The sequence below is a fragment of the Pristis pectinata genome, chromosome 13 (assembly GCF_009764475.1).
Source record: "Pristis pectinata isolate sPriPec2 chromosome 13, sPriPec2.1.pri, whole genome shotgun sequence".
Lineage (NCBI taxonomy): Eukaryota > Metazoa > Chordata > Chondrichthyes > Rhinopristiformes > Pristidae > Pristis > Pristis pectinata.
The window spans coordinates 40,844,571-40,871,810 of NC_067417.1; the positions used below are offsets into that span (position 1 = coordinate 40,844,571).

Below are 27,240 nucleotides of genomic sequence, written 5' to 3' on the forward strand. Positions count from 1 at the left end.
TCAAACAAAGTGCCTGTAGTTTATTCAAGGGCTCTTCGCAGACAGACCTGAATTTTTTATACACATTGTTGAGCCCGGAGAGAAGCTCGTCACATGACACAAAGGGCTGACAGCCTTAAAATTCATAACCAATGTTACATATACCACATAATATTGCTTTTAAAAATAATCTACAGCATTAAACAGTTAAAAATGCTATGTTGCATATTGAAACACTTTTTAAACTCCTTTCCCCAGTTGATTGACACAAGCTGAATCTTTCTTTGGATGTTTTTACAAAATGTATCAACTAGTGTTTAGACCAATAGTTTGGATTGATAGTTCAGAGAACTAATAGTGTTTATGCACAATATGCAGAGACTATAGTGGGCAAGGCAAACAGATTCTCACAGTTAGGAATCCTTTATTTCTTTAAAAATATAATGTTATCGTACACAAATTGTCAATCTCCGAATTATATCTGTTCACTGAGGCTGTATCTTTCAGGATATTAAAACTGCTGCTATTATTAAAAACTTTTAATCTTCTAATTTAACATTCCTCTGGAATTTTGAGGTGCCATTAATTTATTTTGAAAGGGTTAAATAGGTAACAGAAGACAGCAGAATGAATTTGTTAAGCATTTTTTGTCACTGTACCTCTGGCTAATTTCTAGGTTTACATTTCTGAAATAAAAGCATAGGTCATGCCAACCACGTTTAAATTGGCACAACCTTTAATAATTTCAAAATTTCAGTACGTAAACAACTCAAGATGGAAGTAAAACTAGCAGTTATTCCAATGAAAAGACCTTTGGATGCTCTCAGGGAAGTTGCTTTCAGTCTGAAGCTGCTGGTGTCTGAATCAGGGCAACTTATCTCTGAGAGAAAACACGTCTACTTCCTGGAATCTTCTTGTTGCTGGGAATAATTTCTTAACAATACATCTTGAATTGCCTCTAAAGCATTAATGTCATAAATCTGGTCCAAATGAAGTGTGCCAGGCAATTCTATAACATGAACTTCCTGCTTTTGCTGGTTCTTCCACTCTCTGCACAGAGATAAGCTGTTCTTGCTGACAGTATTGTCACCGTCACCATAGACAATCTGCACTGGCTGGCTTGAAGGGAAGCCTTCATCATATATATATGTCACTGGTGTTGGAACTCCTGCTCCATACATACAGTAAACGTCCACCCCTGGTGGAAGCAAGTCAGATAGAAGACCTTTTCCATTTTGCCATTTGAACCAGCCGTCTTCATATCCTATATCAGTGAAGAACTTCCTGAAGTCATTGTACGTGTAGTTGTAGGTGGGTGTGGAGATGAAGATGTGGTCAGCTGGCCAGGCCCGTCTGGTGGGAAGCAGCCATGGGTTGGTTGTTGTTGTGCGTTGCTGCTCCCGTATCTTCAGGGGATCAAGAGAGAGGCCATAATTGTCGCCTGGACAATGAAGATCGAAAAAGCACACATGTGACCCTTACTTTGCCGTGAGCAGCACAATGTATAGTGTAGTGCGAGGGAGTCGGAAGAGAGCCTTACATTGAATATATTTTGCGCTTTTTATTTCTCTACTCTGATATGTTTTTGTGTCTAAGATGGTTAGCTTAATGGACTTTGTGGTGACAGGAGATTTGAAGATCAGAACACTATGACTGCAATATCTTAGTTCTGCATTTGTTCAAAACTAATTGCTTGTCCTGAAAATGTGAAAAGCACTTTAAAATGTAAATTCTTTCTTATCAGATCAGTTTGTATCTGCATCCTAATGTCATTGATTAGCCTGCAACAGAGTTCCAGAGTTATTTTTGTACGAAGACCAGGATCTATAACAGGCAATACTTCTTGTGTTTCTTTTCTTTTTAGGAGTTTACATTTTATGTTGTAACTACAATACATCAAGACACAGTATTATGACAGACTCAGAATCTCTCAGAACCAGCATTCAAGGCGTCGATATAAATTGTTGATCTTTAGTTCTCAATTGCCTGAGTACTTCCAGATTAGTTCTTTAACAAAAAGGGCCTCATAACTCTCTCTGCACTGCTTTCAGGCCATAGGCATTTCCTGTGTGGCTCGGTGACAATTATTCAATGTATCAAGGGTTGGCCTGACCGCAGAGAGCGAAAGATTTATCATACTGGCTGGTGATGATCTGGCTTCATTCATCATTAATCCACACCAAATAGACAAACCATGCAGCAATCACACTCCTATCCTTTAACCTCTCACTTAGACACATGCCTCCTATATTTTAGCCCATGTGGAATGCCTTTTGCTTATCTGTACTGAATGTAAATTTCCATGGTGCTGCCCATGTGTAGAATGTAGCTGTGCTATATTTTGTTTTTCTCCTACCTTTTCTACCTTTTGATTACACCAGATCTAGAAATTCATTGAATAAATGTCAAGAGATGTCAAACTGGCAATTTGTTCTAAAGATCACTTGCTTACAAAAACAAAATGAAAAATCTCTTGACATCCATTCCAGTCCTATAGCTCCATAAATTGTGTACATGTCCTGTGGCTCCCTCTCACCCTACTTCAGTTTTTGCCTTTCCCAAAGAATGAAAACTATGCTTCTGAATCTGCCCCATCGAAGTGTGGAAGCTGAGTCATTAAGCATGTCTGTAAGTAAAATGCAAAACGATTAAAAATAATAATCGGAAATTTTATTAGATAAGGATAGCAGATGAAGTTTAATGTGGAAAGATGTGAGGTCATCCATTTTGATAGGAAGAACAGAAAGGTAGAATATTATCTAAATGATGTGCATGGTAGTATTCAGAGAGGGGTCCCCATACAAGAAATACATAAAGTCAGCATGCAGATATAGCAAGTAATTAGGAAGGAAAAGGAAATGTTAGTCCATATTCCAAGGAGGAGGCAGTATAAAAGTTGAGGAGTTTTGCTGCAACTATACAGACTTTGATCAGACTGTAGCTCTGGTCCCGTAATTTAAAGAGAGATACTTGCCTCCAGAATGTTCACTAGATTGATTCCAGGTATGAAGGGATTATTCCATGAGGAAAGATTAAGCAGATTGGGTTTGTAAATCCCTTTAGTAAAATAAGAATATATGACCGTCAGGGTGCTTGACAGCGTAGGTGGTGACGGGATGTTTCTTCTGGTGTGGAGTCAAGGCAAGGGAGCATAGTTACCTTGTAGATAAGGGGTTGCTCATCTAAGGCTGAGCAGAAATTCCTTTTCTTATATAGGAATAGGGGGGCTGAGTCATTACACATATTACTGGCTGAAATTGATAGACTCAAGTGACGTGAGGACCCGACAGAGAAGTGCTGTGAAGAGAAGTGAAGTTGATGGCAAGATCAAATTAGGCACGTTCTTGGTGAGGAGCAGAGCAGGCTCGAGGGACAACATATCTATTCTTGCTCCTATTTCTTATGTAAAACACTTGAGCTTATTACTTGTGCATAGAATTTGAGACTGGTAGATTCACATTAAACTGGCATCTGATCCTGGTCAGGTTGCAGTTGGCGTACAGTGCACAGATCTTGTCTCCATGCTATAAAATATAGAAACAAGGAAGAAAGTTCATAAAAGATTTAAAAGGACTGAGAGAGTCAGAAATACATGAACAAGCCAAGTCCTTTTTCAGAAAAGGGAAGAAAGAGAAGATCAAATGGCGGTCATAAAACTTATGAATGGTTCAAACAGAGAACAGGGGAGAATTATAGTGGAGAAGCTAAATCTACGTTCAAATAGTTTCTAATAAATTTAATAGGGAAGTAAGGAACCATTTCGCTGCCCAGTGATTAGAATATGGAATGCACTTCTGTGGACAGTGGCCGTGGATAAACAGTTTAGATGCTTTCAAAAGAATGGACAAAAACATGAGAGAAGATTGACTGGTGTGGAGTATAGACACAAGCCATACTGGTTGCACTAAGTGGCCTTTTTCTGTGCTGTGTGTTGTCTATGTTATTCTATGTAACAGCTCAGATTAGAAGACAAAAAAAACTTCTTTATGATTCTGGCCACAGAGGATTATCTGTCTTTGACCGGTTTGCTGCTTTGCACATGATTGGCAGGCCATCCAGAACTGTCCTCCACTAGAAAAACACAATATGTTAGCAATACTTGACAGGTCAGGCGATATCAATGGAGAAGCAGGTTCATAAAAGAAGAGAAACAGTTTAACATTTCAGCTTGGTGACCTTTCATCAGAGTTAAGACAGATTTTAAGATGCAGAGAAAAAGAGGGAGAGATGGACAGGATGAAAGGGGAAGACAGTGAAATGGTAGAAGGCAGGAGTGATTGAATGGTAGAAGACACAGTGCAAGCTGAAAGAGTGGGAAGGGAATAAAAAGTCAGTCGAAGGAGACGTAAATGGAGGAGACAGAATAATTGTCTGAAATTGCGAAAAGAAGGAAGGGTGAATGTTGACGTCTAAAATAAATAGATCAGGAATGCTGATTATCCAAAATTGTTGAAGAGCCTGGAAGGCTGTAAGGTGTTTAGTCAGAGGGTGAGGTGCTGCTCCTTGAACTTGTTGAGCTTTGCCTGAACAATATACGAGGCCCAGTAGGTGGCAGTGAAATAACTGCTGATCAGAAGCCTGGGGTCAAACCTGCAGATTGAATGTGGATTCTTCTAAACTATCACTCATTCTGCATTTCATTGCTATCCTGTAGAGGGACCACATCACGAGTAGAAAATGGACTTCATTCCTTTATCCACTGTCCTTGGGGGTTCATGCCAATAATATTTTTTTTCCCAGGGTTCCAGCTTCCTCCTATTCATATCAATGCCCTTGAAAGATAAAAAGGTTTAAACCTATCTCACCAAAGTTAAAAGTTTCCAAACAAGTTGGACATGATAGCTTTTTGTTTCTCGACTGATCGTGTTCAAGTCTATAAGGTCAGTGCTCCCCGGGTTAGGGAACAGCCCAGGTTTAGAGCTGTTTGTACATGATGTTCTGGATTTTGAGTGTAGATGAGATAGTGGGCTTGGGGGATGCAACTCAGAGAATGTAAATTAAACTTTGAAATTTTTTGTGGTCTGCCTGGTTTGAATAGAGATGAAAATCAGATGGATCATATAACAGGTGAGCAGTTGGTGACTTCAATTTTTTTTACCAGGAAGTCAGATTGAAAGCCTGACCAACCAGCACCCATGCCCACCAACATTGTCCTGTTAGCCCATAAAGATCTGAGGAAACGAAGGTGGACACTAACTGCAGAATTTTTATGCATGCTGCAGTCTTCAGAATGTTCAATCAAAAGAGCACTATACAGCTCATAGATAGCACTAGAGTATCCCTCATCAGAGGAGGAACTTAACCCAAAATGAGAGAAGGCAGAAGACTAGACTACTGGACACTGGATGGTTCTCATTCCTTTCTCATTGTACGAGCCTCTTGCAACTGTAGAAAGACTGGGCAAGAGCAACAGTGTGTTATAAATTCCAGTTCTCTGGTATTCTATCTGATTCAGTACATAAATATGGTTTGGGAGTTTAGACTGCCCAATTCTAAATGGATACTTGATGGTTTCTGCCTATTCAAAGCAAAGTAGCAGCATGGAACACCATCATGACAACACGATGAAGCTGAGACAATTACTAATGCCCACGTGCACGCACTCTGCTGAAACAGTAGAGCCACTGTCTCAGTGTCATAGACCTGGGTTCAATCCTGACCTTAGCCGTTGTCAGTGTGGAGTTTGCAAGTTCTCCCTGTGACTGTGTGGGTTTCCCCTGGGTGCTCTGGTTTCCTCCCACATCCCAAAGACATGCAGCTTGGTAGGTTAATTGGCTGCTGTGAATTTACTCTAGTGTGTAGGTAGGTGAGTGGCAGAACATAGGGTGGCGGGTGGGGGACTTCAAACCTGCATTCTACCCTTCTCCAATTATTTTTACTTTAAGCTGTGATAGACACCTGGTACATTTTAATTTCCATCATTCTGGTCAGCAAGAAAGGGTTGCAAGAATCCTCTTTATTTATCCCATAACACCACCAAAACAGATTATCCCACCATTGCTATACCTGTGTTTGTGGGGTCTTCCTTTGTGCAAATTCACAAACTATTTACTACAATGAAAATCAAAAGAAAACTGCAGATGCTGAAAATCTGAAATAAAAACAGAAAATGTTTCTCTTTCCACAGTTACTGCCTGACCTACTGAGTGTTTCCAGCATTTCCTACATTACTTCCAAAGTGCGTCACTGGGACGTCCTGAGATCACAAGAGGTGAGATGAAATTTTTTGTTTCATGATCAAAAACATGATTTTCACAATTTCATACCTCCTGTGATGTCCGAGAGGAAATTTACAGGCTTTAGTATTTTATTAACAACTCCAGCAGAGAATAAAATGAAAATGAATGCACAGGGAGTGTTGGTACCTGAAGCAAGCACAGCGAGAGATTTCACAGTGCCACCCCACGGGGCTCCTAGTGATATGAACGAGTGAATGAACTTGTCTTTCCATGCCTGAGGCTGTTGCCTCAGGAAGTGTAAGATATAGAGATTCCCCATACTGTGTCCCAGCAGGTAAACAGACTTCCCATAGGTCATGTGCATCTCCTCAATCAGCTTCTTCAGTTTGTCAAAATATTCTTCTTGCTCATCTGTCAAAGGAAACGTACCAAGTGTTAAAGCCATGGGACATTTGTGCTCCAGTGTACTGTGTTGGCACTGGGAAAGGGCCAATTGCTGTTCATCCCGTAGTGTCACTAAATGCACTCCCAGGTAGGTTGCTGTGCCCACACCTCAATTAAATAAATCTCATCAGTAATTGGACCAGAAGAGTAAACCATTTTCTTTTTATGTACTTCTGCTTACATACTATTGATGAAGTTAATTGATAGCGATTGATTCATCTTGTAGTTCTCCGCAAAAAAAAGATATCATCCAACCCTGTTCTGAAGCAACATCTGTGCTTAAGGTGTTGGTGGAAGACTGAAAAAGAAGAGCCCAGCATGTTGACGGGTAGATGGTGATGAGACCATAGGAAGAGGAACTCGATGTGATCTTCTCCCTCAATATTCTTCCAGTCTCCCCCCTAGAATCTTCTCTCCACCTACTGATATGCCCCCAAACTCCCTCTGCAATCACCTCCCTCACTTTCTCCCCCACAATTCTGTCCTACCTACTACGCCCCTATTTTATCTTTCACCCCAATCTCTTCCTCCTCCAACCCTCATAATCCTGCTTCACCAACTGGTATACTGCCCATCCCTGTCTGCGATCGTCTCCCCAATCTCCCCCCCTCCAATAACCACTGTGAACTCCCTCTCACCTTCCCTGCCAATCACCTCTCATGACCCTGTCCCCCAATCTTCCTCCCAATCACCTTACTTGGTTCACTCCCGTCCTTGACCTCTCCCCAGCAATCATCCTGCCTGGGTCTTCCACACTCTGACTCCCCCTCGATCACCCTGCTCCCTCTTACCTCCAACTCAGGACCTCCACAATCTGTCATCGTGGGAGATTGGGGAGGAAAGGATTTTTTTTCTTGATTGCACCCTCAAGGACGAATCTGCTGCACTCTGTGGTTTGACTGGCTTGTGCAGTTGAATATGGAAGCCTCAGGGACCCTGTACTGTTCCCCTCCAATAAATGAGCACACACGTCACAGAATTCCTAGTGCCTGTACTCTTCAAATCTGGTAGTTGCTAATATTGTGCCAATTGGAGAAAACATTTCCACTGGCACTAGAACGAGGAAGCAGAGGATATCAATTTAACATAATGGGCAAAATAACTAGAGAAGAAATAAGGATGGCTTTGTTTAATGCAGTGAGTTGTTCTTGGCCTGAAATGGTGTTAGGGGCAGATTCTAAAAGGAACTCAATTATGAACAAGATGGAAAGGGGGCAGAGGGGGAAATGGGATAATTAGATAACTGTAACAAAGGATTAGCACAGCACTGATGGCTGAATGGCCTCTGTTTGTGCTGCCATCAAAACCCTCGCTCAAAATTTAGTGTTACTATTTTTCACCTGGTCATTACTTTTGGTGTGAAAGTGAGGTTTGGCAACATTATCTCTACTTACACGCTGCCACTCTCCAGTCATAAGGAGCTGCTCGAACAGTCTCATCACGAATGTAGCCCATGTTTACCAAGAACTGCACCAACGTGTGAAAATATCCTGCCAAAACAAAAGCACAGTTTCTACAAATGCCTGATTTTCCAAATTGACTACTACATTTATCCAGGCCAAAAAACACTGAAAGGTGTCAAATCTGTCACCAGAAGTAAACTGGACACTGACATTGTTTTCCTCGGAGAGGAAAAGTCTGACCGAGTATTCAAGCTGATGAGGGACATGGATAGGGTGGATCTGGAAAAACTTGTCCCCTTAGCCAAGGTGTCTATAACCAGTGGGCATTGGTTTAAGGTAGGGGATCTAGAGGAAGAATTTATTCACCCAGACATTGGGTGAAATCTGGAGCACACTGCCTGAAAGGCAGGGATTCTCACAACATTTCAGAAATACTTAGATGAGCACTAGACTTGTCATGGCATAAAAGTCCACAGATGGACTACTGGAAAGTGGGATTAGTATAGATGGTTACTTGATAGCTAGTGTGGACATGGCAGGCTGAAGGGCTTATCTCCAGGCTGATGACTCTTTGACTCTATAACTGTGAATTTCAATGCAAGGTTAAATCATGGACACCTGCTCCACAGCAGTGTTACCCCTCGAAGCCTTCAATGCCACTGGTGCAGCAGCACGACCTGAACTGAACAAACTGCAAAGTGTGGATCCAGAATACAGGAAAACAGATCTAACTGACAGCAAAATAGGGTTGGACAAACACAAGTAACTGATAGATAATTAAGGGTTTTAATATGGACACAATATTGGATATGGTAGATAGAAGGAATCTATTCCCACTGGTGGAGGAATCCAGAACAAGGGACTTAATGTTAAAACTGGAGCCAGTCCTTTCCTGGGTAATGCAAAAAGCACGCCTTCATCAAAAGGATACACGAAATTTGGAACCACCTCTTCCCCCTAAATGGGTTTGAGGCCAGGGAAACTGGAAAACAGGGCCTGGAGGGATATCGTCAGGTAAAGTAGGAAAATGGAGCACAGAATCAGGTCAGCCATGATCTGGATAAATGGTGGCCCCCTCTTGTTCCTAAGAGAGGAGGTGCAGGAAGCAACCGGGATATGTTCGCTCAGGAATATGACGTTCAAGGGTGGTGTGACTCTGCAGGAGCAGAATCTTTATGAGATATGGGGAAATGATGATGAGGAAGTGATGAGGATGGTGACAGTGGCTGTGGAGTTATGGTCATGGCTATAAATGCTGAACTCTGAGGTGAACTAGTAGCTGGAGGCGTCCTGTCTGGACAATGAAAGCAGAACCATCATATCCTAGCAGGTTCTCCATGGATTTCCTGTTTTGTGCAAACTGCTTGTTGTAGTTCCTCCACTACAGTGACTGATTTCAAGAAGTACTATCCTGGTTGCAAAGTGTTGCAAGGTTACAAGAGATACCACAAAAACCCAAGTGCTTTCGTTCTTTGCCACATATCCATTATTCCATAAGACGTGGAGTGATAATTATGGGAGAAAAGATTGGCAAAATTACTGTGCTTGCCAGCCAAACCTGTTAGCTTCAGTGAATCCAGATATTCTACCGAATAGGTCTTCCCAAAACCAGGAACTCGGGTCTCCACCCCAGGTGCATTGCAAGTTCTGCCTGTTGTCCGGTTGTAGACAAGTCTAAAAAAAGGTGTAATTGTGTCAAATACCAAAAGCTGGTAAAATATTACCAGATTAAAACAAACTGGAAACTGCATGTGATCTTTGACCTTTGTCTCTACAGGGCCAACACAGAGGTGGGTCTTTAAATTGCCACCCAAGTGTAATACTGGTGTCAACCTCAACCCTACATGGTAACTCAGTTTCTTTCTTCTCACAAGCTGCCTGAGCTGCTGAGTATTCCCAGCAAGCTCTGTTTCTATTTCAGATTTCCAGTATATGCAGTTTTTTCCCCCATGAATGAGAATTAAAGTTGTTGCTTTCTACAAGAGGTGTCCAATCTGTAGGACTGGTTGTAATTTCAGGCTGGAAACTAAGAACGTAACTCTTTGCACCTAAAGCTTTCTCAGCATTTCTATTTCAGGGATTAACAAAGGTCCCTGGTCTGTTCTCAATTTCTTGACTTCCCTTTACCTCTGTTTAACCAGGGGCCTGGTTTGCAGGAGCCAGTTCCTGTTTGATTCGCATTCTGAAGTCCAGTCTCAGCTTTACCACTGAGGGGAGAAGGGAAGCCAAACTTTGCAAGCAGGAGGAAGGGTGAGGGCGGTTCCTGGCCCAGAATGCCAGCAGCTGGTATCAGAAAGGCTCTGGAACAACTTAGATGCCTGTCCAATCTGCCAGGGGAGAAGAGAATCAGAGAAAGATTTTGGGGAACGGGGAAGCATAATCAAAGAGTCGTGGTCATTGAGAGATACAACAAGGAAACAGGCCCTTCGGCCCACCAGGTCTGCACTGACCATCAAGCACCCATTTACACTAATCCTACAGTAATCCCATTTTTTAAATTCTCCCCCACATTCTCATCAACTCTCCCCAGATTCTACCACTCAGTTACATATGAGGGGTAATTTACAGTGGCCAATTAATCTGCTAACTTGCATGCCTTTGGGGTGTGGGAGGAAACCGGAGCACCCAAAGGAAACCCATGCAGTCACAGGGAGAACGTACAAACTCCACACTGACAGCAGCTGAGGCCAGGATTGAACCTAGATCTCTGGTGCTGTGATTTAACAGCTCTGCTGGCTGTGGAAAGAAGCGAGGAGCAGTATTTAGTTGACTTTCAATGAGAAGCTTAAAGGAAAAATGAAAAAAAATTAATACTGGAAATCTGAAATAAAGACAGAGAATCCTGGAAATACGCAGCAGGTCAGGTAGCGGCAATGGAGAAAGAAACAGAGATGACATTAAAAGTATGAGCTGCATGGTTCCTGACTGCAGAGATTGCAGCTGTTGTGCCTTTGATGTTAGGAGTCATGGGAAGTGAGTCTCCTCCTTAAAGACCTCTCCCAATGACAGCCACAGTCCAGCAGAATAAAAGGCTGAGTCCTGTGTTGTGAGTGGCCCCAAGCCATCACTCTGCAGAGATTACCACAGCATCTCCGCTGTGCACCGCTGCATTAGTACTGTGAGGCCCGATAACAACGTGAAAAATGCAGAACATTATAGGTTCAAGCAGGCAGGCACAGACGCATATACAGCAATGTTTCTTACTTTGCTGTGGGGTTTTGATTCTTGTTGTACTGGGAGTTATAAATGAAGCTTGCAGGTTGCAATATCTGTCAATAACGCAGAAATGAACACTGTGCACATTAATGACATAATTACTTGTGCTCTTGACACCAGAAGAAATATCAGGCGCATTTAGCTAAACTGCTCCCAGAAGTGTCTGGTCCAAAGTCACACTGGGTGGGACTTCAACAAGAAATGATAATTAGCAAATTAAAACATGCATAAAAGAGCTTCTATGCATGATTTTCACTTAATAAAGGGTGCAAATTTTTGGGTCAAGTTTCTAGAATAATGAAGTCTAGCCACTATTGAAGAGACTGAGGGTGGAGCCCCGATGCATTGCCCCGGTATAATCTTGCACCCACTTAAGGAAAGCAAGAGCATGAGCTGAGAAAAAGGGATTGGGGATGCCTGGGAGTTTCCATTCCAGCTGAAGGAGTGACAAATGATTGATCCACGGAATCATCGAGTGTTCCTTTGGATCAAACCAACGGCACCTGTGAATGCTAATCCATGGAATAAGGACCATGCTATCATAGGAAAGAAAGACGTGCCAAAGTGGTGCTAATGTTTTTACAGGTAGAAGATACAGGAGCCTGAGGGCACGTACCACCAGGCTCAAGGACAGCTTCTACCCCACTGTGATAAGACTATTGAACGGTTCCCTCATATGATGACATGGACTCTTGACCTCACAATCTATCTTGTTGTGACCTTGCACCTTATTGCACTGCACTTTCTCTGTAGCTGTGACACTTTACTCTGTACTGTTATTGTTTTTACCTGTACTACATCAATGCACTCTGTACAAACTCAATGTAACCGCACTGTGTAATGAATTGACCTGTATGATCAGTATGCAAGACAAGTTTTTCAATGTACCAGTGACAAGTGACAATAATAAACCAATACCAATACCTCAATGCACTGTGTAATGAATTGATCTGTACGAACGGTATGCAAGACAAGTTTTTCATTGTACCTTGGTACAAGTGACAATGATAAATCAATACCATTACCACTAATGAATGCTCCATTCACGGAGAAGATAACCCACTGACAGATTTGAATCATAATTGAAACATCTGTGATGTTCTGTCTCAGATATCAGAAAATCATATGCAGGAAAATCACCAAACTGTACAGCTTTCCAATAAATTCAGCCCACCTGATGGCCAGAGATCAGCAAGGCCATGGAAAATTTGCACTACCTGATATTATCTATCCAGCAGTCAATTCCAATGGGCAGGAACATGTTGAGGTTGAGCCACAGCGTAAAGTAACTTTTGGTGTGCATCATGCACAGCCAGTGCACCAAGGCTGGCTTGTTCAGCTTCGCCTCCAGACGGTTCCCAGTGTGTCCAGGCACTTGGCAAACAGAAGGATCACAGAGTTACCACAAATCATTCGGCTAAAGTCTGCATGTGACATCAGTGTTGTCCATTCACCCTCATTTCTAATGGACATCAGGTGGTTTCTGCAATGGAATGTCAAGCCCTCTTGTCCCTTTTACCAGGCTTCTTAAAAACCGGAAGCAAGAGGTGGATTTTTTGTTCCTGGGCAATGGTTATTCTCACCAAGACCAACATTTGCTGCCTATTGTTAACATGCTTGAATTGCGCACAGTTAAACTCCGTTAATCCGCCATGTTTTAATTCGTGGATCCGGAGATTTTAATTTCCCCAGTATTGACTGGGCTACCCCCAGAGTATGGGGTGGAATTTGTGAAACGTGTCCAGGACAGTTTCCTGAGTCAATATATAGAGGGCCCTACTCGGGAGGGTGCAATACTGGACCTCGTCTTAGGGAACGAGGCAGGGCAAGTAACTGAATTGGCAGTCAGGGAGCACTTTGGCTCTAGTGACCATAATTCTATTAGTTTTAAGATAGTGATGGAAAAGGATGGGACAGGTCCACAGGTTCGGGTCCTAAACTGGAGCAGGGCTAATTTGGGGGGAAATTAGGTAGGATCTAGCAGAGATCAATTAGGTGAGCCTGTTTGAAGGGAAAGGAACAAACAGCAAGTGGGAGGCTTTTAAGAGTGTGATATCAAGAGTCCAGGGGCAGCATGTTCCTGTTAGGGTGAAGGGTAAATCTGGCAAGTTTAAGGAACCTTGGCTGACGAGAGATATTGAGGCTCTGGTCAAGAAAAAGAAGGAAGCATACATTGGGCTTAGGAGGTCGGGGACTGGTGAATCCCTTGATGACACTAAAAAGATTAAGAATACTCTTATGAGGAAAATCAGGTGGAAAAAGGGAGGGTGTGAAATGGATCTGGCAGGTAAGGTTAAGGAAAATCCCAATAGGTTCTATGGTTATATTAAGAGTAAAAGGGTGACCAGGGAGAGAGAAGGTCCCCTTAGAGATCAGCAGGGCCGCCTATGTCTCAAGCCGCAGGAGATTGGTGGGATTTTTAATGAATATTTCTCCTCGATGTTTACTGAGGAGAAAATCATGGTTGCTCAAGAGATAAGGGAAAGAAGTGGAGAAGTTTTGGAGGACATTCGTATTCCCAGGGAGGAGGTATTTGCAGCCTTACAGCGTATTAAGGTGGATAAATCCCCAGGGCCTGGCAGAGTGCATCCTCAGACTTTGTGGGAGGCTCGAGGGGAAATTGCTGAGACCCTTGTGGAGATATTTGCTTCACCGTTAGCCACTGGTGAAGTTCCCAAAGACTGGAAGATGGCTAATGTTGTTCTGTTGTTTAAGAGAGGTAGTAAGGACAAGCCATGAACTACAGACCAGTCAGCCTGACATCAGTAGTAAAGATACTGGAGTGAATTCTGAGGGACAGGATCTACCAGCATTTGGATAGGCAGAGTCTGATTAGAAGGAGTCAGCGTGGCTTTGTGCGTGGAAAGCCATGCTTGACGAACCTTTTGGAGTTTTTTGAAGAGGTAACTAAAAAGATAGATGAGGGTAGGGCAGTGGATGTTGCTAATGGACTTTAGCAAGGCCTTCGACAAGGTCCTGCATGGTAGCTGGTCTGGAAGGTTAATTCCCATGGAATCCATGGAGAGCTAGTTAGGTGGAACCAAAATTGGCTCGGAGATAGGAAGCAGAGGGTGGTGGTTGAAGGTTGTTTCTTGGAATGGAGGCCGGTGAGTAGTGGTGTGCCGCAGGGTTCGGTGTTGGGACCCTTGTTATTCTTTATAAATGATTTGGATGCGAATGCACAAGGCTTGATCAGTAAGTTTGTGGATGACACCAAATTAGGAAGTGTTGTTGTTAATGAAGAAGTTTATCATCAATTACAGGAAGATCTTGATCAGTTAGGGAAGTGGGCCGAGGAGTGGCAAATGGATTTCAATACAGATAAGTGTGAGGTGATGCATTTTGGAAAGTCAAACCAGCGTAGGACTTGTACTATGAATGGTAGGGCACTAGGGAGTGTAATAGAACAGAGGGACCGAGGAGAACAAGTGCATAGTTCGTTGAAAGTAGTGTCATGGGTAGACAGGGTGGTGAGAAAGATGTTTAGCACACTGGCCTTCATCAGTCAAGGCAATGCGTATAGGAGTTGGGACATTATGTTGAAGTTGTTGGTGAGGCTGCACTTGGAGTACTGTGTACAGTTTTGGTCAAGATGTGATTTGGGTTTTCACAGGAATACAATTCTTTCATCGTCAACACTGTTATGGAAATCAGATTTTGATTCCAATTTAATTAACTGAACTCAAGTATCTCAGCTGTTGTAGGTTTAATGGGCAAGTCTCCCATACATTAGTTTGGGCCTCTCGATACCAGTCTGGTACAAGTCCTCCCCAGGTTATGGCAGGGTTCTATTCCTGAGAACTGTTCATAACCCATAAACCTAGGCCAACCAAGGGCAACATGTAGTTAAACCAGGGCATTTAACTCAACCATTCAGATTTCTCTGCAAGATGCAGTGATATTGCTGTGAATTGAGTTCTCACACAGCAGAAGATGCCTGCAGCCCTGTTGCAGCTGACAAATCCATCCCACTGGTCTCCCAAACACCCATTCACATGTACGTGCTGTCCATAAGTTGGGCATTCGTGACCTGGGGAGGACCTGTACGTTATACACCGCTGCTGTACCCACAGCAGGAGAAAAGAAACTACTGTACCCCTGCTGAACCATTTCCCTCCCAGTTCTGCTAAGAAGAACACAAGATTGTATAAATATCTAATTGTCATCAAATTTTTCTTTTCATATTGGAATATAAAAACATCTCTTCCACTTCATGATGGTAAAACAGTCAGAGTATAGCAATGTAATCAACAACCAGAGCAAAAAAAGTAAAATATCTTTAAAACCTCAAAGTTGATTCGATTCCATCAGGTCTCCTCTTAGAATCCCCTGTCAGACCTGACCCTACACAGTCTACAGTCAGAGCATTGCAGAAAGATCCAATGGGATCGAAGGTGGGGTGGGGGAAGTTGAGGGTTTACTTTGAAAACAGCTGGGGGGAATGTGTCCCTGTTGCATTCATGGTTAGGGGTATCAATTAGCAAAGGGGGGAAACAATTTTTGGGAACTATCTCACTCACTCAGTCTCTGCTAGTTGCCAAAGTGCAGAAGTAAAATTTAAGCAATTTAAGATACGATAAGATCTTTATTAGTCACATGTACATCGAAACACACAGTGAAATGCATCTTTTGCGTAGAGTGTTCTGGGGCGGCAGCCTGCAAGTGGCGCCACGCTTCCGGCGCCAACATAGCACGCCCACAACTTCCTAACCTGAACGTCTTTGGAATGTGGGAGGAAACCGGAGCACCCGGAGGAAACCCACGCAGACACGGGGAGAATGTACAAACTCCTTAGAGACAGTGGCCGGAATTGAACCCAGGTCGCTGGCGCTGTAATAGCATTACACTAACCGCTACACTACCGTGCCTGCCCCTACACTACCGTGCCTGCAATTTGCTTTGGTAAATCAGTTGCCAACCCTTTGATTTTAGGTCAGTGTTTCCTTTCACCATCCTTTCCTTTTCCTGCCTCCAACAAATTCTAGCTACTCAATAGGTGGTAACAGCTGCTTTTTTCCCCATTAACATCATTGTGTCTGTCAGTAACATTTTTTTCACGAAAGTAATTGCTTCCCTTTAGGTGGTTAATAAGATAGGTGAATTAATAGCACAAACAGAAATAAATGGGTATGATTTAAAAGCCATTATAGTGTTGTGGCTGCAAAGTGACCAAGATTAGGAATTAAATATTCATGGATATTTAACTTTTAAAGCAGATAGGGAAAATGGAAGAGAAATCAGAATAGCTTTGTACTGAGATGAGATAAAGGCAATACAAAGGAACCATGTTAGCTTGCAGTATCAAAATGTAGGATCAGTTTGGATGGAGTTAAGAAACAGCAAGAAGCAAAGAACATTGGTGGGAGTTATCAATAGGCCCCTAAACAGCAATGGTAATGCAGGAAATTAGAGGCATATTTAACAAAGGTTGTACAATAATCACAGGTGATTTTAATCCACATATAGAGTGGGCAAACCAAGTTAGCAGTAATAGTGTTGAGGACAAATTCATCGAATCTTTAAGAGATGGTTTTTAAGATCATTATGTTGAGGAACAAACAAGTGAAGAGACTACTTCAGATTTAGTAATGTAATGAGCGAGGATTAAGCAATAACCTGGAAGTTAAGAACCCTTAAGGAATGAATGATCATTATATAACAGAATTTTATATAAAGATTGAAAGTGACTCCGTTTAGTCTGAAAGCAGTGTCTTAAATCTGATAAAGCAATGTATAAAGACATGAGATTGATTTTTTTATGGTATATAGAGAAAGAATATTAAAACATATGACAGGAAACAAAACGATGGCTAACATTTAAAATATTCACAGAAAGCTTGAAGTCAGAAATATCCCTTAAAGGAAAAACAACCCAACAGAAAAAGCGGTCCAGCTGTGGTTATCAAGAGGAATCAAAGACAGCATTAGATACAAGAAAAGGGTTATAACCAAGGAAGCAGCATGCCTGAGGATTAGGACAATATCAGAATTCAGCAAAAGAGGACCAGATAAGGAAAGGGAACATAGAACACAAGATAAAAATAGAATCAGACTGTAACACCCACTACAGATAAGTAAAAAGGAAAAGATTAGCAGAATTAATGTGGGTCCCTTACAAGCCGAGACAGGACAAGTTATATTAGGGAATAAGGAAATGGCAGAGAAATTAAACAAACTTTAAATACATATTTTGTGCCTATCTTCAAGGAAGAAGACGCAGAAAACCTTCCTGAAATAACAGAGATCAAAGATCTAGAGTGAATGAGAAACTCATAGAAATTGTCAGTAAGAAAATTAGTACTGGAGAAATTAATGTGACTGCAAGGCAAAAAACTCCCCGGGACCTGTCAACCTGCACCCACGGTTGTGAAGGAGGTGACAATGGAGATAATCTATGCACCGGTTATTATCAGAATTTCACAGATTTCTAGTGTGGTTCCCACAAGTAGGAGGATTGTAAATAAACCTCCACTATTTATAGCAGGGAGTGGGAAAACTCCAGCACAGAGGCACAGTGATGGAGCAGTTGGCGCTGCTGCCACACATCTTCAGCAACTCAGTGTCACAATGGAGTTTGCATGTTGTCCTTGTGACAGCACGGCTTTATCCTGAGTGCTCCAGTTTTCTCTTGCATCCCAAAATCATGCTGGTCAGTTAGTTGGTAACAGTGAACTACCCTTAGTGCAGATTGTAGCAGGAGAGCCGGGAATAGCGGGGCAGGGGAGGGGAGGGGGGGATTGATGAGCATGTGTGAAAGAATAGGGGGAAGTAAGAAGGGGGATGGGACGGATGGGATTGCTCTGAGAGCTGGCATAGACTCAACCGGTTGAACGGTCTCCTTCTATGTCATGAGAAAATATGGAAGTCCAGGGATCAATAGGCCAGGAAGCCTTCATCGGTAAGAGGGAAAATGTAGAAACATATTAAGGAACAGGGCGGTTAGAAAATAATAACAATATTGAACCAGGTGAAAATAACATGCTTTTAATGCACGGGTGTTTTGCAAATATACTGTTGGTTACCTTCATTCCTGTGCAGGCTAACTTTCACCTCTGGATTGGACAGAATCAACACAGATTTATGAATGGGAAATCACGCCTGACAGATCCATTATAATTTTTTTTTGACTTTATAATTTACAGTACAGATAAGGGCAAACTGGTTGATCAGGCCTATACTTATCTCCAACTAACAACTCTGAAAAACAGATCACTTGTTCAATCTCCACCTGCTGCCTGTGGGAGCTTACTGTGCCCATATTGGCCAAAGGTTTTCTCACAGTGCCTATGCTTCATTAAAGTTTCACTGGCTGTGAGCTGGGATGTACTTGAGGGAATGCAAACACCATTGCTATGTAAACAGAAGACTTTATTTTAATAGTGGGAACAGCACCCAGTTAAGGGTCAGCACCGCCTACTCCAAGAACAGTGTGTGAACTTTGATCTCCCTTTTATTTTAAAGAGACAGGATTCAAGCTGGGTGCAAACATGGTGTGGTACAAAGATGACCATGATCTTTGCTGCTCTTTCACCTCACAACTGAAACATGAAACACTAATAGATTGCTGGAAGCCAGAACAATTGTGCCAGTTAATCAGATTCTTAACTCATTACATGTCTAAATCAAAGACAAGCAGCTCATTCTGATCAACTTGGCACCCAGACTGGGTTAGAATCAGGCAAAGAAACTGGGGATAAATTATGACTCATCTTTACTTACATTGTGCTTTTCTAATCAGAAACTTTACATGTCATGGAATGATGAAAATCATTTCTTGTTCAAACTAAGCTCATACTTTCCCTTGGTCAGTGTTCAATGTTACACAGTTGAACATTTCACAATCAGATCAAGCAGCATGAGATTGCTTTACTATGGCTGCAACTAAATCCAATGATATCAGGATGACCTATCTGAAGTAAACAGCATGCTTTATTAATCAGGAGTGCAAGGAAAGGCTGCTGTCATTGGGTAAGGTATTGAACATGTTAGCCTCACACCACTTGTCTTGCACTCAGACAAGGGAGACTTGCACCTTCCATGCATGAGAGTAATTGTTCTGGCTCATTAGATGGGAACCCCGATACAGCTTTCCAGGAAGCCAAATCAAACAGGATAGTGGGAAGGCCAAAGCGGAGAGCTCGGAACCCTCTCTGTTGCATTTTTGCCATCCTGAAGGGGTTTGTGGAACTTTCAATACCAAGCAAACTATGACATTAAAAAGGCACTCAGCTCCCACTAAAACTGGAGTGTGGCATATACCCCATTCGCACAACTTGATGCTCAGTTGATGAACTAATGTTGTAGATCAGCAGCCCGTTAAAGGCATTGCTTTATGATTTCAATTCAAATCAAAATCATGCAGTTACTAGAAGAGGTAATCAATGCAAAGGCAGCTTGTCAAACTAGGCTGATGTCCTGGATACCAAATATCTTTCACATAGCACATAACTCATTATGGTATTCTCTTTATCTACTACAATCTCCCAAGCAATATGCAGGATAACATGGAAGTGGCACCTTTCAAAATTCTTGTTGCGCTCTCACAAAACCCGAATGAAATGGGCTTACTGTCACTTTGGAAATGTGACAGCAAAGTAGCAGCAATGGTGCAGATGTCTTGCTCATCTTGGGGTCAAATGAATGAATTTATGGGCTCTGTAGGTTCCTCTCATTAAATGCAAGCAATATCTATACGGTTCATCGAAATAAACTCAAAAAACACACTATATTTAATTCACCCAATGCCCCATTAGCCCTGCTTACCGATGATCAGAGGTGGGAGCTCGCTATACAATACGTTTGCATCTTCTGGACCTACTGACGGAAACAAAACATCGATGAACCATAATGCTGTTGAATTTGTTGCTGACAGCCGGATAGAGAGAGCCACCAAGATTACGGAGAGGACAAAACTCGGTGGAGGGAGATCTCTCATTTTTTGTGTTCCCTCTCAACCTGAGAGGAGCTCACTGGGAACTAGCAGAGCTTTCAAGGTCCTGCTGCTTGCAAGTCAGATAGTTCAGGCTGAGTAAATACTCAATGGGCTGATACCCATCCCTCTGCCAACAATGGATTTCGACTCTAATCTCAAGTGGAAAAGAGCAACAAACAAAAAATGAGAAGATCACAATTAATAAGTGAAGGAATCCTGGAATAAAATATAAGCTCTGCTGCTTGTTTTGTGATGTATTTTGCATCATTTATGTATTTTGCTTTTAACAATTTTAGGATATACAAAGCCAATGAAGAATTTCCAAAGTGTAGTCATTCTTACCACGCTAAAATAAAATTTTAAAAATTTTTTTAATTAAATACAGCACACAATAAAACACACCAGACAAAGCTTTTGGTGAACAACTACACTTCTTTATAACCATTGATTCAAACAACCACTTAACTCTTTCGTTTCACAACTCTTTCAGTTACTTGCACAACTCCTCAGTTTACATTTACAACTTCCGAACTCGCCATGTGTATTCAGATATTACCCACTGGATGGGGTTCCATCTTGACGAGTTCTTCTCTGAGTCCCTGCTCAGGGTCTTCTTCTTCAGTGGTTGGTCTCTGGAGCCACTGCTGCTGGTAATCTTGTAAGACAACTGTTTACACATTTCTTCACATACCTTGCATACATTGCTTCATTCTTTATTTCCTTTACACAGCCTTAATTCCAATCCTTATCCATACAAGCATGCATTTCCTTAACTTCTTCAAATTGCTTCTGGAGCCATCCTACAATTATTTTAACTATTTGGGTCCTAAATGACCAGAGTGTTTACCTGAGCTTTGGAATCTATCAAATGACCTTTTCCACAAGGTATCCAGTCTCAAGCATTCCCAGCTGCTTGTCCTGTCCTCCAGATAGCTCACAGTGGGATGATTACAATGGGATAGTCCTCAGGGCTATAAAGCTGTCTCAGCCATGTTCTCAGTTGAGACTGACCATGCGTCAAACACATGACCTTCCTTCGCTGTCCCTCTTTGTTCTGTGGTCTCCAACATCTTTTCCTAGGCAGGGGAATATCTGATGGGATACTTGACATCACTCCGAGTGCTAGACCCTGCTGAGAACATGTGTTTCCTTCCCGTGATATATTGCATGTCGAATGAAGATTATAACAATTGCAAAAAGAGTTATTGGAAAATGAGTTTGCACCAGCCTGCCCATTGACATTGTTGTAAGGGTCCAACAGTAGCTCCCGATGTATTTTTGGTGAAGGTGTTACTATTTCACTCAGCAAGGCCAGAGGTGCAGAAGTTCACAGTGCCACAGGAGGAACATTGATGCATCTGCAGCAGAGGCATCTTATTGGACAGTGTGGAATCCTCTCCAACACCTGACCTGATGTACTTGATGATGGTACCGGGTCCCCAAGACTGATGCACATTGAACACAGAACAAAGGAGATCTTCTTTCATTTCCGTTTCTTCCTCACAAGTAGCAATGGAAAGAGGAATACGTTCGTTCCCACATTTCTTCATGGTCGCCGACCGTAGGTTTACGATCAGGTGATCAGCTTGGCAAGGATAAACTGCGCCAGTTTCTATAGTCAAATTGAAACCACATCTGGACTAAAATGATTTCCACTCCCACATTCCTGCCGACATAAATTTAGTAACAATAGCACTAGGTGTCATTCTGATAATCCTCTGGCTACATAGAGTCATATAGAGAAACAGGCTGGAAACAGGACCTTCAGCCCATCCAGTCCATGCTGACCATCAACCACCTAGTTGCACTAATCATACATGAATCCCACTTCTTTTTTACCCTCCCCACATTCCCTTTAAAACCCACCGGATTCTACCACTCACTGACACACCAGGGGCAATTTATGGCGGCCAATTAACCTACTGGCTCTTTGGATATTGGAGGAATCTGCAGCTCCGGGGGAAACCCACATGGTCACAGGGAGAACGTGCGAACTCCACACAGTCAGCACCCAAGGTCAGGACTGAACATGTGTCTTTAGTGCTGTGAGATAGTGGCTCTACTCGCTGTGCCACTGTACTGCCCCATTTTCAAGGGGGAAATAATCTAAATTCATTGAAGAGGAGTCTTTTCCAAAGATGATATCGGACTGATACTTCACTTTAATTCATGTTATTCTTCAAAAGCCAACAATGAAACAGTTAATTCATCCCACTCACCCCCACCTTCCGCTCTTCCACAAACCCCACCCCTCCAACTGCCCCATAAGGTCATAGGTTCCTGGCTCTCCCTCAGATTTGCCAGAAGGCCAATGCACTATTGGCTGTATCGTCACTGCTGTTATTGCTTGAGCAACTGCAGCTTTCAAACCCGAGATCAATAGATGTTGTTAGATAACATTATCAAGTGAGCAAATGGAACTGAAATGCAGATTTTCAAACATCTCCTCTGGAAAAGGCATCTCCAGAGGTACAATGCTTCCTTGGAGGGTCAGGCTAGTCTTTTGCTTAAATATCTGCTCTGGGAGTTAACCATAGACCATAAATAGGAACAGGAGTAGGCCATTCCTCCCATCAACTCTACTCTAGCATTCAATAGGATCATGGCTGATCCAACGTTCCTTAAGTCCATTTTCCTGACCCTTCCCCATAACCTTTGATTAGAAATCAACATCAAGTACATCAGGTCAGGTGTTGGAGAGGATTCCACACTGTCCAATAAGATGCCTCTGCTGCAGATGCATCAATGTTCCTCCTGTGGCACTGTGAACTTCTGCACCTCTGGCCTTGCTGAGTGAAATAGTAACACCTTCACCAAAAATACATCGGGAGCTACTGTTGGACCCTTACAATAATGTCCATGGGCAGGCTGGTGCAAACTCATTTTCCAATAACTCTTTTTGCAATTGTTATAATCTTCATTCAACATGCAATATATCACGGGCAGGAAACACATATTCTGATAATCTGATTAGAGATCTATCTACCTCAGCCTTAAATATACATGAGGACTCTTTCCCCATACTTCTCAATGTCAAGGAGTTCCAAAGACTCTCAGTCCTCTGAGAAAAGAAATTCCTTCCTCAGATCAGACTTAAATGCATACTCACTTATTCTGAGACCATGCCCTTTTGTTCTGAATTCGCCCATGAGTGGAAACATCTTTGCAGCATTTACTCTGTCCAGCTCCTTAAGAGTGTCATATCTTTCAAAAGGATCACCTCTTATTCTTCTAACCTCCAATAAAGAGAGTCCCAGCTTCTTCTCGTAGGACAACTCCTCCATACCTGGATGATGCGAGTGAATCCTCTGAGTGTGTCAATGAAGTAATATTATTCCTTAAAGAGGGGGTCGAAAATTATTCACAGAGCTCTCGACATGGTCCCACTCATGCCTCGTACTGTTGCAGTAAGACTTCCCTACATCTATATTCCATTTGCCTTGAAGTAAAGGTCAACATCCCATTAGCCTTTCCTATTATCTGCTGCACTTATCTGCTAGCATGCTGTGTTTTGTGTACCAGCCCTGAATCAAGGAATGGAGCAGAACCAATAAGTCAGACTGACATCACCTGAACTTTATCAAAAAATAATTCTGTTTTTTTTGCATGGAACATTCCTTGCTTGGTTTCAGAGAAGCTTTGAAGCATAATATTGAAGTAAACATGTCCCACAATGTTTGACTAATTCTGTTGCAAAGATCAATTTACTTCACTATTTGCACACAATGTTATGGAAACACAAATGCAAACAAATGCCCTTCACTCTTATTGCCTTCTATTTTTCCAGGACATAAAGTTACAGCTGGACCATGAACTGTTACTGTTGGTTAAGGTAATGGAGATAACTACAGGGTATTGGCTTCTCAGGCTGAACCTGCATTCACAAACAAATAGAGAATCCACTGAAGATAAGAACAGTGGTCAACCATTCAGCCCCTCTGACCTGCTCCTGTATTCCTGTAGATCATGGCTGATTGGCAAGATTTACACTCTTTTAGTTCAAGTCACTTGAAATCTTCACCCAACAAACATCTGCTTACCATTGAGAAACACATTATTATTCTGGTGAGAATTTCAGGCATATATCTCGCAACAGTCGTGATCTGAAAAGTAGCGTCACACATAAAGACACACCTTCCAAGAATGAATATGTGGTGAACAATATAAATTAGACTATTATATAATCATCAGTGCTGTCACCTGGAAGGAGTAGAAGCATTTCTCCCCACAGGACATGTAACAGGTTATCCAATGAGACCCACAGTGGATGCATTTGATTGAACAATGTGCATTGCCCTCATTTATATCTGGTTTAATTCAGCTTAAAATAACTTACATTGTGTGAACTGATGAAAGCAAAAGCTCGAACATTTTAATCATAACTGTGATAATAATTGGCTTCTGATACTCCACTTTTCGGGCAGAAGCAATCCATTTTAGGACAGCCCCATAGCAAAAAGGTGGTACAAAATGTTAATGACTGCCAAGCAGAAAGCACTTTTAAGAAAGAACCAGATATGTTTCTGATCACGGCATGAGGGAAGGACTCAGTGGGGAAGGACTACAGTTTAGGGTTCTTCTCCCACTGGAGAGGGAGGGGCGGGGTCAGGCGAGAAAACCCCTTAAATATTGTAAATACAGGACTGGGTAGCCTCCAGGGAGCCACACGGGTGGCATCGGTGCTGTGGTTTTTATATAAAAAGGTAACACAAATGATTGATCTGTACAAGAATGTAAAGGCTTGCACTGTTTTATAATTGTATACAGTTTGTCTTTTATTATGAATAAAGTTCATTTTGGAATTTAAAAAAGGTGCAGAAACCCTATGGTTATAGGGAATCCGATAGTCAGGTGATTCTGTAAGTGTGAATCTGAGACTTCCCTGGTGCCACAGTGAAAGTAAGACCAAGTGGTGCAGCAAGGTGGTTCTTGTGATGGGGCGGAAAAAACATTGCATACGCGGGGAGGTAGGTGGCGGGCTGGGCAGAATGAGGCGGGAGCGAACCAAATAGGAATCGACTCCCCAGCGTGAAGCGGCCTGCGTCCCCTTGGCAGACTACACAAATTATTTGCAAATTGTGTTAAAACCTCACAAACTTTTTAACTTTGTATGTGAATAATAGGATGACTTGAGCGCTCCGTGTTTATCTTTTAGAATGTATTGTAAGTAAAATATATTTTGAAATAAAAAGCGTAAGGGAGCAGGGAGAATCGTATTGACTCCGGCCAACTCGCGGTGCACGTTGGAGCAGGGTGGAGGTCCCGCGGTGATGGCCTCGTGTAGAGTGAATCAAGGAGCAGGGACGGACAGAGCGAAGGGGCAGCCAAGGAAATTGCAACAGTATCGGCCTCAGGATGAAGGGGGGAAGGGAAGCTGTGTGCAAGTGGACCGGGCAATGTGAAGAGATGTCGGGTAAAGAACCAGCGCTCCAGGTAGGGAGAAGCGCGAACAGACTGGGGAGGCAGGGCGAAGCGACAGGGAACGCCAATGGGGCGCAGAGGTGGCGGGCGGCAGGGAGAAGCACAAGCGGACCTGAAAGGAATAGGGCAGGGCGGAGTTCATGCGGACCTGAAAGGGTGAAGCCGGGTGGCGCTCAAGCGGACCTGAGAGGAATAGGGGAGGGTGGAGTTCATGCGGACCTGAAAGGGGCGATGACTCAGCGGACCGTGTAGGGTGAACCGGGAGCAGGGATAGACAGAGCGAAGGGGCAACTCACCGAGGAAATTGCAACAGTATCGTCCGGAGGCAGAGGAATGGTCCGGGAGACGTGAGGAGGACGCGGACTAGGCAGAAAGGATACGGGCAAATAGAATTATTGCAGATTGGTACAAGGGCGGCGTGAACATGGTGGGCCGAAGGGCTTGTGTCTCTGCTGTATGATGCTATGGTAGCGTCAAACCTCTTAAGACTTGGGCATAATGCTAAAAAATCAGGACCACAGAGGTTGGGATTCTCATAGCACCTTAGGGTTCTTGTGAAAAACCTGATCTTCCTCATCAACCAGAAAGGTTCCACTCCCTTGGTTGTGGAGACCTCCACAGCAACCTCCTTCAAGGAGGGCCTGGCTGTAGCCCTGGAGGGTTTCCTTGGTGGTCTTGCATGAAGAACATAGTTCCCTGGGCACTGTTCTTTGCTAGGTTGTTCAATTTCCTTTGACTCCCAAGAAACATTCTCCCACCACCCCACCTCCCATCCCCCACCTTTGCAATATCCCAAAATCAATTCATTAAGTAGCAACTCTCACCTACAGCTGGAAGAGTTCTGCTTGTATTATGATACATCCCTTCAGGAGCTGACTGCCTAGTTCACAGCTGCTGGGTTACATGATGTAACTTGCAATGGATCAATGGAGAATATGATACTGGAATTTCAGAGAACATCATTTCACTGGGAATACAATTGGAAATCTTGATTTTTATGAGACTCTTACAGTGTTAGCATATCCTGTTTTCAGCTGATGGTTTCACGAAGACCAGAATGACCTGGTCATTGAATTGCTCAGAGTGACAGCATCTACAAGAATCATCTGGGCTAGGATGCAAAGTATAGTTTGGCCTGTTGGTCATGCCAACTGCTTCCAGCATTTTCTGTTTTTATTAAAGTTTCCAAGACATCTGGCAACATTGCTGTGGGAAAACCTTGGATGAACTGCTGTAGGATATGGTCCCTGGTGGAATCAGACAATAATTATATATGGAGAAAGAATGGTGATATATCCGTGGCCATAGGGCAGACTGAAAGTTTGATGGAAATCTTAACACCTTCAGGAAGCAGTGATTCACCAAAACCAGCTTTGGATTTTAAAGTCCTTGAGGTTTGCAAAAAAACAGAGGGATATTCATCAGACATTCACAGCTTCGATACAGACTGCCTCTCCCTTGCATTGAACAGAATGGAGTTACTGAAACTGCATGGGTCTAACCTGGTGCAGACTCAACGGGCAGGAGACTCCAGCAAGTTGGTGTGTTGTTATTGGACTCCATTTGGTCAGGATGCTGACTGCTGGCATTTTGCAGGACAACCTTCCAGGTGATTTAGACAAGTTGATCAGTGGACAAGCTCGTGGCAGGTGCCGTATGCTGAGGA

General features: G+C 42.7%; 2 protein-coding genes across 6 annotated transcripts in view; one reads left to right on the forward strand and one right to left on the reverse strand.

The window, feature by feature from the left end:
• lcat (lecithin-cholesterol acyltransferase) lies at nt 1-27,221 on the reverse strand. Of its 5 annotated transcripts, none has more exons than XM_052028191.1 (7): nt 27,077-27,221; nt 19,985-20,035; nt 12,439-12,595; nt 9,564-9,679; nt 7,997-8,092; nt 6,345-6,569; nt 1-1,420 (listed from the first exon to the last, which is right to left on the reverse strand). In XM_052028191.1, exons 1-7 carry the CDS (start codon nt 27,135-27,137, stop codon nt 876-878), a joined length of 1,251 nt encoding a protein of 416 aa, XP_051884151.1. In that variant the 5' UTR covers nt 27,138-27,221; the 3' UTR covers nt 1-875. The 5 variants fall into 5 exon arrangements, with proteins under 5 accessions (XP_051884151.1, XP_051884150.1, XP_051884153.1 ...); XM_052028190.1 differs by having other exon boundaries at nt 19,985-20,038; XM_052028193.1 differs by lacking the exon at nt 27,077-27,221 and adding an exon at nt 26,399-27,039 and having other exon boundaries at nt 19,985-20,038.
• Nucleotides 25,518-27,240, forward strand: part of ano10b (anoctamin 10b) — a 36,135-nt gene continuing 34,412 nt past the window's right edge. The window contains exon 1 of the mRNA XM_052028185.1: nt 25,518-25,586. The gene's annotated coding sequence lies outside the window, so the exon portion shown is untranslated. The remainder of the gene's footprint in view (nt 25,587-27,240) is intronic.

Excerpts from the sequence above, each read along its gene's own strand:
- lcat (XM_052028189.1), bottom strand. The coding sequence starts at position 23,437 with ATGGAGGAGTTGTCCTACGAGAAGAAGCTGGGACTCTCTTTATTGGAG. Across the intron at positions 20,036-23,262 it reads AGGGCATGGTCTCAGAATAA|GTCCAGAAGATGCAAACGTA; the intron begins GTGAGTATGCAT and ends TTCCGTCAGTAG. Across the intron at positions 8,093-9,563 it reads GGATTCACTGAAGCTAACAG|GATATTTTCACACGTTGGTG; the intron begins GTTTGGCTGGCA and ends TTGTTTTGGCAG.